At 38.8% G+C, this 15,375-nt stretch overlaps 1 protein-coding gene across 16 annotated transcripts in view; it reads right to left on the bottom strand.

The window, feature by feature from the left end:
• The window catches only part of LOC133645320 (uncharacterized), a 391,642-nt gene that overhangs the window by 249,237 nt on the left and 127,030 nt on the right, over positions 1–15,375 (bottom strand). For 11 of the 16 annotated variants that reach the window (XR_009824992.1, XR_009824988.1, XR_009824991.1 and 8 more), the window contains one exon: positions 2,365–2,439. Coding sequence is in view for 3 of the 16 variants with exons in the window: in XM_062040207.1 (XP_061896191.1) it covers positions 2,365–2,439 (75 nt within the window). In the remaining 13 variants the exon portion in view is untranslated. Of the gene's footprint in view, positions 1–2,364; positions 2,440–2,513; positions 2,777–15,375 lie in introns of those variants that run through there. The other 5 variants (XR_009824985.1, XM_062040206.1, XM_062040205.1 and 2 more) reach the window with 3 other exon arrangements.

The following is a 15,375-nucleotide window of genomic DNA, read 5'->3' as shown; positions in this document are numbered from 1 at the left end:
AAGAATAGCAATGGATTTGGATGTTTTTAGAATAGAATAGAATAGAATAGAAAGTACTTTATTGATCCCTCGGGGAAATTCAGCACCACAGTTCGCTCACAATAAAAATAAACACTAAGGTATTTTTTACATGTGAATAATATAAATACAGTCTATTATACAGCATTATTCACATGTGAATAATATAAATACAGTCTATTATACACAGTGTTGGGTTAGTTACTGAAAACCATTAACTAGTTACAGTTACTAGTTACTTTATTTCAAAAGCAACTCAGTTACTAACTCAGTTACCTACACCAAAAAGTAATGCGTTATTGTGAAAAGTAACTATTTAGTTACTTGTTTTTTTCTTTTTCTTTTTTTAAAGCTACCATTAATGCCCTTTAAGCCTTCATTTAAGTACTGTTATTGCACTGGAGAATAATACAATCTGTTGATCAGCGCTAGGAATTTTCAAAATGGGGTCCCAGGGACCCCATCAAGTCATAAAAATGGGGTCCTACAGTAAATTTTTGGGGTCCCACTTTTTGGTAAGCGTTTTGACAACAAAAAAGATAAACGTATGCATTATCCTGTTATATCTCACATTATATATTGTGTTTTGGAAAAAGGTTGTCATAAACGTTACTTAATTCATAAAAAAAAATAATAAAGAAAGAAAACAAATTTGTATACATATGTAAATGTATTCAGTTATAAACATTCATTCACTTTCTTCTTTCCTTCATGGATCTAAACTTTACCGCTGCTGGTAGTTTTTTCTATGTTTTTATTGAATAAGTTGTAGGTGTATTTATTTCAGTATAAAAGTGTAAAAAGTGTTTTGCTTGGGTCATGAAATGATGATAATGGTGTGCCAGGGCATACAAACATTTTATATTTAACGCTTAAATCTCTGGAGTCTACATCAACTTCAGATCTATCCCTCATTTCAAAATGTTTTAGTTATGTTGTTTTTTTGTCTGTTTGTTTTCCGCCCTTTTTTGTCGAACAAAACTATGTTTTTAATGGCAAACACACAAAATATGCAAAATATTCCACCAAAAATATTTTTCAAAGTGGAATATTTGATGTGAAGTAATGGGAACCTTGGATAGGTCAATAATTCATAATAACATTGATTTTGATTCAATATTATGCTTTGAGCAATGACAGTTTGAAATAAATTGATTAATGTGGACCCCGATTTAAACAAGTTGAAAAACTTATTCGGGTGTTACCATTTAGTGGTCAATTGTACGGAATATGTACTGTACTGTGCAATCTATTAATAAAAGTCTCAATCAATCAATCCACTCCCTCGCTCTCTCTGTCCCTCCCTCACGAATGCTGCTGCGTGTGCACAATTAGTTTTGTTTTTAACCCCATCTTAACCCTGAACGTACATTGAAAATATACGCAACCCTGCCGGACATTTGAGGCATTTAAGAAACTCCGCCCGGACAGCCCCGCAAAAGAAGACACATGGTCAGTCTAGAATATCTCCATGTTAAGAAACTCTGCTTCAGCTCCACCATGATGTCTTGTAAGTAAACACAGACACGCCCCCCCTCCCCCACCCCACCCCACACACACACACACACACACACACACACACACACACACACACACACACACACACACACACACACACACACACACACACACACACACACACACACACACACACACACACACACACACACACACACACACACACACACACACACACACACACACACACACACACACACACACACACACACACACACACACAGCGCCTCTTCTCTTGTCCCCGTTGTGACACAGGAAGAATTAAGTTAAGTTAAAGTTAAAGTACCAATGATTGTCACACACACACACTAGGCGTGGTGAAATTTGTCCTCTGCATTTGACCCATCCCCTTGGGGAGCAGTGGGCAGCAGCGGCGCCGCGCCCGGGAATCATTCAGAAGGACGACACTGCAACTCTCCAATAAAACACACTCAGATCTTCTGTTTTTAGCCGATACTACATAAGAAATGACATAAAATAACGCAGTAACGCATCATGTAGTAACGGTAACTGAGTTACTGAATATAAAAAATAACGCGTTAGACTACTAGTTACTTTGTAACGCGTTAGTCCCAACACTGATTATACAGCATTATTCACATGTCAATAACATAAATACAGTCTATTATACAGCATAATTCACATTTGAATAATATAAATACATTTAAGTTAAGTATTGTTTTCCCTTTAACATCACAAATGAGTTTGACATTTGAAGTTAATTGCTTACATGAATGGACTTTTCCAGCATATTATGTGTGTATGACTTTCACCTGTGTAATAGAATGACTTCATGCAACTTTTCTCGGAGGACAATTGAACACTCACCTACCGAAAATGCAAACTTCGTCGCTGCTCGGTGACCTTTGTCTAGCGGCAGAATGTCTCTCTCGTCGTGTTGATCTAAATGAGAAGGAATGAATGACATTGGAACAAATAACAGCGCTGACATGATAGGAGGCGTGTTAGTTAGCAACCTGTTGTATTCTGATGACGTGCTAGCGTCACTTCCGCTGGGACGAGACCGGAGCGGTTAAAAAACGTGACTTTCATTTATAATAATTGAATGGTGTGTGTTCAAATAACCCTCCTCGGCCTTATAATTGTTACAAGTCGCGCTGTTGACATCTTTTCTTGGGAAATGGAGTCGACTCCAGGGGGTCTTTCCGCGGGCTCTGCCATTTTGAAATATGACGTCACGACGCGACGTCATCACCACCCGGAAGTGTGGATCTTCTTCTTCTTCTGTTTTTATAGCAGGTTGGCAAGCAACCTTCTGGTGTGCATTACCGCCACCTACTGACATGGAGTGTGGACCACTTCTAGAGATCACCTTAGCACAGACCTGGGCAAATGAACGTCCGGGGGCCACATGCGGCCCCTTAAGCTTTTCAATCTGAATAATATGAATAACATCATTAAAAGTTAAGTTAAAGTGCCAATGATTGTCACACACACACACACTAGGTGTGGCGAAATTATTCTCTGCATTTGAACCATCACCCTTGATCACCCCCAGGGAGGTGAGGGGAGCAGTGAGCAGCAGCGGTGGCCGCTGCTGCCCGGGAATCATTTTGGTGATTCAACCCCCAATTCCAACCCTTGATGCTGAGTGCCAAGCAGGGAGGTAATGGCTCCCATTTTTATATAATAAAATACATGAATAAATCTTATTCATACACTCTTATTCATACACTCTTATTCATACACTCTTAGTCATCCACTCTTATTCATACACTCTTAGTCATACACTCTTATTCGTACACTCTTATTCGTACACTCTTATTCGTACACTCTTATTCGTACACTCTTATTCGTACACTCTTAGTCATCCACTCTTAGTCATCCACTCTTAGTCATACACTCTTATTCATACACTCTTATTCATACACTCTTATCATACACTCTTATTCATACACTCTTATTCATACACTCTTATTCATGCATTCTTATTCATATAATCTTATTCATACACTCTTATCATACACTCTTAGTCATACACTCTTATTCATACACTCTTATCATACACTCTTATTCATACACTCTTATTCATACACTCTTATTCATACACTCTTATCATACACTCTTAGTCATACACTCTTAGTCATACACTCTTAGTCATACACTCTTAGTCATACACTCTTATTCATATACTCTTATTCATACACTCTTATTCATACACTCTTATTCATACACTCTTATTCATACACTCTTAGTCATCCACTCTTATTCATATAATCTTATTCATACACTCTTATTTGTACATTCTTATTCATACACTCTTATTCATACACTCTTAGTCATCCACTCTTATTCATATACTCTTATTCATACACTCTTATTCATACACTCTTATTCATACACTCTTATTTATGCACTCTTATTCATATACTCTTATTCATACACTCTTATTCATACACTCTTATTCATACACTCTTATTTATGCACTCTTATTCATACACTCTTATTCATACACTCTTATTCATACACTCTTAGTCATCCACTCTTATTCATATACTCTTATTCATACACTCTTATTCATACACTCTTATTCATACACTCTTATTTATGCACTCTTATTCATATACTCTTATTCATACACTCTTATTCATACACTCTTATTCATACACTCTTATTTATGCACTCTTATTCATACACTCTTATTCATACACTCTTATTCATACACTCTTAGTCATCCACTCTTATTCATATACTCTTATTCATACACTCTTATTCATACACTCTTATTCATACACTCTTATTTATGCACTCTTATTCATACACTCTTATTCATACACTCTTATTCATACACTCTTAGTCATCCACTCTTTCCATCCACTGCGGAGGTCGAGGAAGGCAGTCAGAGTCCAGGGGGAAGATCGGCAGGTGAGGCGCACGGCTCACTGCGGAGACACGGATGTACTGTGGGAACAGGAGATGACAAGGAAAAATAAGGACTAGGCACGAGGGAGACAAAGCGAGCAAAAGAGAGAGACACAGGTGAGGAGCCAGAGACGTGAAGCTTACTGAATCAGGGCTTTGTTCCGGCGTGGAGTAGTCAGTGGAGTGAGCCTTTATGCTGCTGCTTCTCGTCAAGACCAGGTGCGTTGATTGATGATTGCCGCCGGCTGTGGAGGCGCGTGGCCGCGGTCTGCGGGGCGCGTGCGGGGGCGTGTCCTGCGGTGCTTGCAGCGTAGCTTCGAGGAGCTCCTGCCGAGGAGGGAGAAGCAGACTGCGCGAGAGCCGTAACAGTGCCCCCCCTCTTATGCGAGGCTCTCGACGAGCGCCGGAGAGCTCCAGGGTTGACCTGATAGAAGTCCTCCAGAAGGGTGGGGTCAGCAAGGTAGGAGGCCGGCACCCAGGATCTATCCTCTGGACCATAACCCTCCCAATGTACCAAAAATACCAGGCCCCTACCTTGCCGACGGACCCCAAGGATCTCCTTGACGGTCCAAACTGGGTCACCGTTATCCAGAATTCTAGGAGGGGTAGGGTCAGGGGAAGAGAGTGGAGAACTGGAGACAGGCTTACTCTGGGATACATGGACCACCGGATGTCGCTTCAGCAAGGGGGGTAGAGACAGACTAACAGATACTGTTGGATAAGCTCAGAGCAATCGGATTTAACAAAACCTCATGGAGCTGGATGCAATCCTACTTGGAGGGGAGGAAACAGGTGGTAGAGGTGAACGGCACCGTGCCCCCCCCCCCTCAGTGAGCTGTGGAGTCCCCCAAGGCAGTATATTAGGGCCTTTACTGTTCCTGGTATACATAAACAACATGTCATCGGCATGCGACTGTGAATTGTTTTTGTTTGCGGATGACTCGGCCTTGCTGGTATCCGGCAAGGACAAGTCACAGGTGGAGAAAATCCTCAGTGCTGAACTCTGTAGAACTTGCACCCGGCTCGCTGACAACAAGCTATCCATACACTTGGGTAAAACGGAATCCATCCTGTTTGGGTCCCACATCAACCTTAAGAAAGTCAATGACTTCACTATAAAAGTGGGTGACGTTCTCACCAGGAAAGATGAGGTCACCTACCTAGGTTCCATTCTAGAGGCTAATCTTTCCTGTGATAAAATGGCAACCAAGGTAATCAAAAAGGTCAACCAACGAACGAGATTTCTCTATAGAATCTCCTCTCTGGTCAACAAAAGCACCTTGAGGATTCTGGCGGGAACTCTCGTTCAACCCTTTTTTGATTACGCATGCACCTCCTGGTACCCTAGCACCTCTAAAACCCTCAAATCTAAACTCCAAACATCCCAGAACAAGCTAGTCAGATTACTTCTAGACCTCCACCCCAGATCCCACCTCACTCCTACCCACTTCTCCAAAGTGGGCTGGCTCAAGGTGGAGGACAGAGTAAAACAACTTGCACTGAGCCTAGTCTATAAAACCCGCTACACCTCCCTGATACCGAAGTACATGTCAAACTACTTCCATAACGTAAATGACCGCCATAACCACAACACCAGGGGGAGCTCCACTAACCACGTTAAACCCAGATTCCGATCTAACAAAGGTCTTAACTCATTCTCTTTCTATGCCACATCAATGTGGAATGCACTCCCAACAGGTGTAAAAGAAAGCATAAGAAAAAGTATCTACATTTGATTGTTAACATTTGATTTATATATGTTTATTTTTGTAATATTTTTATGAATTTATTAATCAATCAACAAAACAATACACAACAATGCAATCCAATTCCAAAAGCAAACCCGCCCCAGCAACACTAAGAACAACAGTAAACAGAGCAATTGAGGACACACAAACATGACACGGAACAATCCAAATGTAGTGAAACAAAAATGAACATTATCGACAACAGCATCAATACTAGTAACAATTTCAAAACAGCAGTGATTAAAAATCCCTCATTGACATTATCATTAGACATTTATATATATAAAAAAAAGAACAATAGTGTCACAGTGGCATACACTTGCATCGCATCTCATAAGCTTGACAACACACTGTGTCCAATATTTTCACAAAGATAAAATAAGTCATATTTTGGTTCATTTAATAGTTGAAACAAATTATTCTTGAGACAAGATTTCGGGCCCCAATGACATATTTATTTGAGAAGCTGTCTCAGAAAATTATGATATAAAACAATAACTCCCCAGCTGGAGCCTTCCTAGTCACTGCTGGACCATGACTTGGATTTGAACCTAGTACCCTTTGATTGGGCGCTAGCTGCTATAACCACTCGGCTATCTTTTGTCTGCCATTTCACAGTTTTCGTGCCCCAATGACATAACCTGTCCTAGTAAACTAGGATATAAAACAGCAACTCTTCCAGTTGGAGCTTTCCTAGTCACTGCACGACATGACGTGGATTTGAAACCAATCACCTTTGAGTGACAGCTAGCTGCCTTAACCACTCAACTATCATTGGTCTGCTGGAGCCAAGACTTCGGGCCCCAATGACATATTTGAGAAACTGTCTCAGTAAACTATGATACAAAAAAGTAACTCCTCCAGCCGGAGTTTACCCAGTCACTGCTCGGCCATGACTGGGATTTGAACCCAGTCCTCTTTGATTGGAAGCTAGCTGCTTTAACCACTCAGCTACCCTTTGTCGTGCCCCAATGACATATTTAAATGAGAACCTGTCTCAGTTAACTACAAATGGACGTGTAAAAAAACACTGACTCTTTTGGCTGGAGTCTTGTAACCTGACCGGGATTTGTACCCAGTACCCCTTGGTGCACAGTTACCAGTGCTAACCACTCAGCTACACATACAGGTAAAAGCCAGTAAATTAGAATATTTTGAAAAACTTGATTTATTTCAGTAATTGCATTCAAAAGGTGTAACTTGTACATTATATTTATTCATTGCACACAGACTGATGCATTCAAATGTTTATTTCATTTAATTTTGATGATTTGAAGTGGCAACAAATGAAAATCCAAAATTCCGTGTGTCACAAAATTAGAATATTACTTAAGGCTAATACAAAAAAGGGATTTTTATAAATGTTGGCCAACTGAAAAGTATGAAAATGAAAAATATGAGCATGTACAATACTCAATACTTGGTTGGAGCTCCTTTTGCCTCAATTACTGCGTTAATGCGGCGTGGCATGGAGTCGATGAGTTTCTGGCACTGCTCAGGTGTTATGAGAGCCCAGGTTGCTCTGATAGTGGCCTTCAACTCTTCTGCGTTTTTGGGTCTGGCATTCTGCATCTTCCTTTTCACAATACCCCACAGATTTTCTATGGGGCTAAGGTCAGGGGAGTTGGCGGGCCAATTTAGAACAGAAATACCATGGTCCGTAAACCAGGCACGGGTAGATTTTGCGCTGTGTGCAGGCGCCAAGTCCTGTTGGAACTTGAAATCTCCATCTCCATAGAGCAGGTCAGCAGCAGGAAGCATGAAGTGCTCTAAAACTTGCTGGTAGACGGCTGCGTTGACCCTGGATCTCAGGAAACAGAGTGGACCGACACCAGCAGATGACATGGCACCCCAAACCATCACTGATGGTAGAAACTTTACACTAGACTTCAGGCAACGTGGATCCTGTGCCTCTCCTGTCTTCCTCCAGACTCTGGGACCTCGATTTCCAAAGGAAATGCAAAATTTGCTTTCGTCAGAAAACATGACTTTGGACCACTCAGCAGCAGTCCAGCTCTTTTTTCCAGGGTCAACGCAGCCGTCTACCAGCAAGTTTTAGAGCACTTCATGCTTCCTGCTGCTGACCTGCTCTATGGAGATGGAGATTTCAAGTTCCAACAGGACTTGGCGCCTGCACACAGCGCAAAATCTACCCGTGCCTGGTTTACGGACCATGGTATTTCTGTTCTAAATTGGCCCGCCAACTCCCCTGACCTTAGCCCCATAGAAAATCTGTGGGGTATTGTGAAAAGGAAGATGCAGAATGCCAGACCCAAAAACGCAGAAGAGTTGAAGGCCACTATCAGAGCAACCTGGGCTCTCATAACACCTGAGCAGTGCCAGAAACTCATCGACTCCATGCCACGCCGCATTAACGCAGTAATTGAGGCAAAAGGAGCTCCAACCAAGTATTGAGTATTGTACATGCTCATATTTTTCATTTTCATACTTTTCAGTTGGCCAACATTTCTAAAAATCCCTTTTTTGTATTAGCCTTAAGTAATATTCTAATTTTGTGACACACGGAATTTTGGATTTTCATTTGTTGCCACTTCAAATCATCAAAATTAAATGAAATAAACATTTGAATGCATCAGTCTGTGTGCAATGAATAAATATAATGTACAAGTTACACCTTTTGAATGCAATTACTGAAATGAATCAAGTTTTTCAAAATATTCTAATTTACTGGCTTTTACCTGTATATACTGTACATACTGTATATGTATATATACATATACAAAAATTAACATTTACACCGTATATCTAAGGGTTGTCAAGTGATTAATTTGTTTTAATCAGATTAATCACAGATTATTTTTCTAGCATTTTTTAAATTTTATATATATATATATATATATATATATATATATATATATATATATATGGGGTGAAGGAGTGATGCGTGGGATGATGCAACACTATGCCCAGATGTGGGATGTGAGTTCAGGATGTTGGTGTGGCTTGTGCAGCCCTTTGAGACACTCGTGATTTAGGGCTATATATGTATTGTGAAGTCTGGGAAGCTAAATAAGGCACACTTGGAAATAATGAATTTCTTTATGTGTGCAATTGCGGCAGAAGTCCACAGAAATTCCTTCTATTCATTACAAGTCACAACATTTAGGAAATAAGTCTGTATCTTGTCAGTAAGTGCAATTCAGAATCTCTCAGCTCATATTAGGGATGTCCGATAATGGCTTTTTGCCGATATTGTCCAACTCTTTAATTACCGATACCGATATCAACCGATATATACAGTCGTGGAATTAACACATTATGCCTAATTTGGACAACCAGGTATGGTGAAGATAAGGTACTTTTTAAAAAAATGAATCAAATAAAATAAGATAGATAAATTAAAAACATTTTCTTGAATAAAAAAGAAAGTAAAACAATATAAAAACAGTTACATATAAACTAGTAATTAATGAAAATTTGTAAAATTAACTGTTAAAGGTTAGTATTATTAGTGGACCAGCAGCACGCACAATCATGTGTGCTTATACGGACTGTATCCCTTGCAGACTGTATTGATATATATTGATATATAATGTAGGAAGCAGAATATTAATAACAGAAAGAAACAACCCTTTTGTGTGAATGAGTGTAAATGGGGGAGGGAGGTTTTTTGGGTTGGTGCACTAATTGTAAGTGTATCTTGTGTTTTTTATGTGGATTTAATAAAAAAATGTAAAAAAATTTAAAAAACACCGATACTAATTAAAAAAAACGATACCGATAATTTTCGATATTACATTTTAACGCATTTTTCGGCCGACCGATATTATCGGACATCTCTAGCTCATATACATCAAGTGGCAAAGCATCAGTTGCATCTTTCAGATTCATCACTTGAAATTAGTCTTTTTAATCACATAAGTGTGAAGGTGTTCATCAAAATAGTTAACAGTGAGAACTCTCAACAAAATGAACACCTCATCACGGTCAGAAAAGGTTACAATATACACTGTCTCTCCAAAGATATGTTTGTTGTCCAGATCACATTTGAAGGAAAGCACACAACCAGGTCTGTAGCAATGACCAAATATAGACACACAACTGATACTCCAAATGTTTAAATCATTGATTGAAACTTTATTAGTAGATTGCACAGTGAAGTACATATTACATACAATTGACCACTAAATGGTAACACCCCAATAAGTTTTTCAACTTGTTTAAGTCGGGGTCCACTTATGTCCACAGGCTGCCATTTTTTCAATCAACAACTCCTACTTTACCAACCAGGCAAGGTTACAAGCCCAATACAATTTGTTTTTATTTTTTATTATTATTATTTTTTTTATAATGTCCTGCCCAGCTTCTCGGGCAAATCATATAGTAGATGTAGATGCCCGTATCGGCTGTTCAGATTTACTTTACAAAAGAGAAGTGTAGGATACTTCTCTTGTTGCCTTACTTGTATTTTGACTTTATTAAATGTATTTATATTATCATTTGGTGCAGCCGGGCCGGAGCAGGAGGGGATAGAAAGAGAGAAAAAGGAAGACAGAGGGGGGAATTGTGGGGACAAGAGGGGGATTAGACAGAGAGACAAAAACAACAACAACAACAACAACAGAGCAACATCAGCAAATACGACATGTACAAATATGATGGTAAAAGTAATAGCAAATAAGCAGTTAGCGAAAATAAAAAAATAATACAGAAATGACAATGAGCATTATTACACTAAAAACGGAGCAATATGAATACCAATAGAAATAGTGCTATTGATAATAAACAATACCAATACTTTACCTTTATTATCAACAATACAATTGTTCAAATGCAACAATACATATACGTCATGATAACTTGAGATACGAAAGAATGCAGAAAAATGGAGGGGAAGAAAGAGAAGCAACCTACATTAACCTTGTAGATTGTTATAGTAACAATAGGTTAAGCTTTGTCAGTGTGCCATGTGTTATACCCAGTTTACCCTAGGGCAACAACGTTAATATATGTTTGATGAAACGTGATTATGTGCATGAGTGTATGTGTGCATATGTACTTGTATATGTACAGAATGTGTATATGTGTGCTTGTACAGTGAATGTATATGTACAGTATGTGTATATGTGGGTTTGTACAGTGAATGTATATGTACAGTATGTGTATATGTGTGTACAGCGAATGTATATGTACAGTATGTGTATATGTATGTTTTTACAGTGAATGTATATGTACAGTATATGTATGTGTGTGTTTGTACAGTGAATGTATATGTACAGTATGTGTATATGTATGTTTTTACAGTGAATGTATATGTACAGTATGTGTATATGTATGTTTTTACAGTGAATGTATATGTACAGTATGTGTATACAGTATGTTTGTATAATGAATGTGCGTGTGGATGTACGAACTTTGAGTGTGTAAATATGTACTGTATTTATTTGTATATGTATGTGGGAGCGTAGGTACCTATGTATGTATGTGTGTATGTGTGTGAGTATATGTGAATTTGCATGTACAATACATTTGACTCCCAGTGTGTGCGGGAGCCAGAGTACGGCCCCAGCCTCCCCGAGAGCCCATCCCACAAACAGTAGGTGTGGTGCCCAGGGAACCAGGGGCCACCGCCCCCACGCAGCCAAGCCGGACAGCGACAGGAACCCCAGAGCCTGGCCCGCCGCGCCGCCCACAAGGGCCAGCAGCAGGCCGCAGACAGACGCACCCGGCAGAGGACAAGGCACGAGAAAAGCAGGGGGCAGCCAGACCCCAAGCCAGCGAGAGACCACACCCCACACGGACAGAAAGGCGGGACGCCCCGCCCGAGTCGCCCGGAGACCCCCCGCAACCGGACGGGAAGACCGCCCCCGCCCCACCGGCAACAGGGCCCCCACGAAACTCTTGTTCATTTATTGTGGGAATGTCAGAGAATAAAAGAGTTATGGTTGAAAACAACAAAAGAAGCAATCACAGTCCTTAATATAAACATCCCAATGACACTGCAAACTTGTATTCTTGGGGATCTCCATCAATTTAGTAACGTGTCAAAGAGTAAAAATGCTTTTCTTTCAATATGCATCATAACAAAAAGGGTAATATTTTAAAAAAATGGATCGATGTTGATAGTCCAACTCATACTGACTGGTGCACACAAGCTATGGAGATGATATCAGTAGAACAAACTGCATTTAGTTTAGATAATGAGTCATATATTGGAATATGGGACCCATTATTTCAATTTGTTTCAACTATTAAATGAACCAAAATATGACTTATTATATCATTGTGGAAAATATTGGACACAGTGTGTTGTCAAGCTTATGAGATGTGATGCAAGTGTAAGCCACTGTCACACTATTGTTCTTTTCTCATGTTATTCTTTATTCATGTTTTTAATATCAATGAGGGATTTTTAATCACTATGTTGAAATTATTAGTATTGCTGTTGTCGATGTTCATTTTTGTTTCACTACATTTGGATTGTTCCGTGTCATGTTTGTGTCCTCAATTGCTGTTTCTTGTTGTTCTTAGTGTTGCTGGGGCGGGTTTGCTTCTGGAATTGGATTGCATTGTTGTGTTGATTGAATAAAATTCATTATAAAAAAAATCAAAAAAAAATCAAATGTTATCAGAAGGTAGATACTTTTTCTTATGCTTTCTGGTGTGTGTGTGTGTGTGTGTGTGTGTGTGTGTGTGTGTGTGTCCACTACTTGCTGTACATATCCTACCAAGTCAGACCTACACTGTTTCAATGTCCATTTCTCTGATACAATTGTTGATGACTGAAGTGTTGATATCAATCAAACCTAACCCCCCCATCCCAGAATGTAAATAATTCAATGTATATACTCTGATGATTATCTTGTGTGATGACTGTATTATGATGATAGTATATATCTGTATCATGACTTGATTTAAGTGGACCCGGACTTTAACAAGTTGAATAACTTATTGGGGTGTTACCATTTAGTGGTCAATTGTACGGAATATGTACTTCACTGTGCAACCTACTAATAAAAGTCTCAGTCAATCACGTAGTGATACAAGAACCAGGAAGATAAAGTAAGATCTGTCATCTCTGATTTAAAGTTGAAACAAGTTGTAAAGAAAATAGCTCCTTCTTACCTCGCTTGCTGCTTCCATCCTGCTTGTAAACTTCTGACTGTTGCAGTCTATTTATTGGATGTTTTAGATGTGATTGTGATTGACTGATTGTTTTCACCTGCTCAGGTGAGCCACTTCCGCCACGTGTCTTAAAATGACAGCAATAGTGCGCCCTCCTGTGGACTTCTGCCGCAATTGCACACATAAAGAAAGGCATTATTTGCAAGTGTGCCTTATTTAGCGTCCCAGACTTCGCAGTCTGAGTGTCCCTTATTTAGAGGAGCAGACATGTGAAGAAACACCTCTGGCTATTGCCCAAGTGTCTTTTAATGACAGCAATAGACTCTGGAGGGGAACGTACGCCCTATCCTGTAAATAATGTCAATAATTCAATGTGATTATCTTGTGTGATGACTGTATTATGATGATAGTATATATGATAGTATATATCTGTATCATGAATCAATTTAAGTGGACCCCGACTTAAACAAGTTGAAAAACTATTGGGGTGTTACCATTTAGTGGTCAATTGTACGGAATATGTACTTCACTGTGCAACCTACTAATAAAAGTCTCAATCAATCAAAATCCTTTTCAGATAGGATTTGTAAAAAAAAAACCACTCTTGCAGAGCCAAAACTAGACTTCAACTTAGGAGTCAAATATCTTAGTGCCATCTTGCAAAAAAATCGATTTTTCTTCAATTCAACACGATTGTCGATTCAAAAAGGATTTTTTCCCGATTCAAAAGGATTGTCTATTCATGGAATACATAGATTTCAGCAGGATTGAAAAGGATTGTCTATTCATGGAATACATAGATTTCAGCAGGATTGAAAAGGATTGTCTATTCATGGAATACATAGATTTCAGCAGCATTGAAAAGGATTGTCCATTCATGGAATACATAGATTTCAGCAGGATCTACCCCAGTCTGCTGACATGCAAGCAGAGTAGTAGATTTTTGTAAAAAGCTTTTATATTTGTAAAGGACAATGTTTTATCAACTGATTGCATTAATGTAAATTTGTTTTAACTATTAAATGAACCAAAAATATGACTTATTTTATCTTTGTGAAAATATTGGACACAGTGTGACACTATTGTTCTTTTTTTTATAATTTTTTATAAATGTCCAATGATAATGTCAATGAGGGATTTGTAATCACTGCTATGTTGAAATTGTAACTAATATTGATACTGTTGTTGATAATATTCATTTTTGTTTCACTACTTTTGGTTTGTTCTGTGTGGTGTTTGTGTCTCCTCTCAATTGCTCTGTTTATTGCACTTCTGAGTGTTGCTGGGTCGGGTTTGGTTTTGGAATTGGATTGCATCGTTATGGTATTGCTGTGTATTGTTTTGTTGGATTGATTAATTAAAAAATAATTCTAAATTTGTTATTACCCATACTTACCATGAGTTAATTAACCAGCTACCACTTGATTCTGTGTGGGGGAGGTGATACAACCCCACATAATGCCCTTCCCCACCCTTGCTTACTTCGGCTTGGCAAGCCTATCAGACCTGGTAATAAAAAGAACAAGAATGGCTGAATGGTTAAACAGCTAGCTTACAATCAAAGGGTTCTGGGTTCAATCCCAGTCTGGTCACTCTACAACTACTAAATATCCACTCAGAGCAATTAATCTTTTAAATGAAAGTTTACTGAGACAGTTCTCAATTATATATGTCATTGGGGCCCGGAAATCAGGCAACAAAAAGAGCAAGGATGGCTGAATGGTTAAACAGCTATCTTACAATCAAAGGGTTCTGGGTTCAATCCCAGTCAGGTCACTCTACAACTACTAAATATCCACTCGGAGCAAGTAGTCTTTTAAATGACAGTTCTCAATTATATATGTCATTGGGGCCCGGAAATCTGGCAATTGTATGGCCGAGGATAGCTGAATGGTTAAACATCTAGCTCCCAACAAAGGGTAATTAATTGAGATAATTGCGATAATTAATTATCTCAATTAAGATAATTAATTATCTCAATTAAAATTATCTCAATTAATTATGTCAATCGCAATTATCTCAATTGCATGACAGACATGCTTTTATTAATCTCATTTTTTTATTATTCAATTATTATTTTTTTATTGTATCAATTGCAGTTTTTTTATTTTTTTATTATCTC

Source organism: Entelurus aequoreus, unplaced genomic scaffold (assembly GCF_033978785.1).
Source record: "Entelurus aequoreus isolate RoL-2023_Sb unplaced genomic scaffold, RoL_Eaeq_v1.1 HiC_scaffold_39, whole genome shotgun sequence".
Taxonomy (NCBI): domain Eukaryota; kingdom Metazoa; phylum Chordata; class Actinopteri; order Syngnathiformes; family Syngnathidae; genus Entelurus; species Entelurus aequoreus.
The sequence above is the reverse complement of the archived record's forward strand: the minus strand, read 5'-3'. Positions and strand labels throughout refer to the sequence as shown.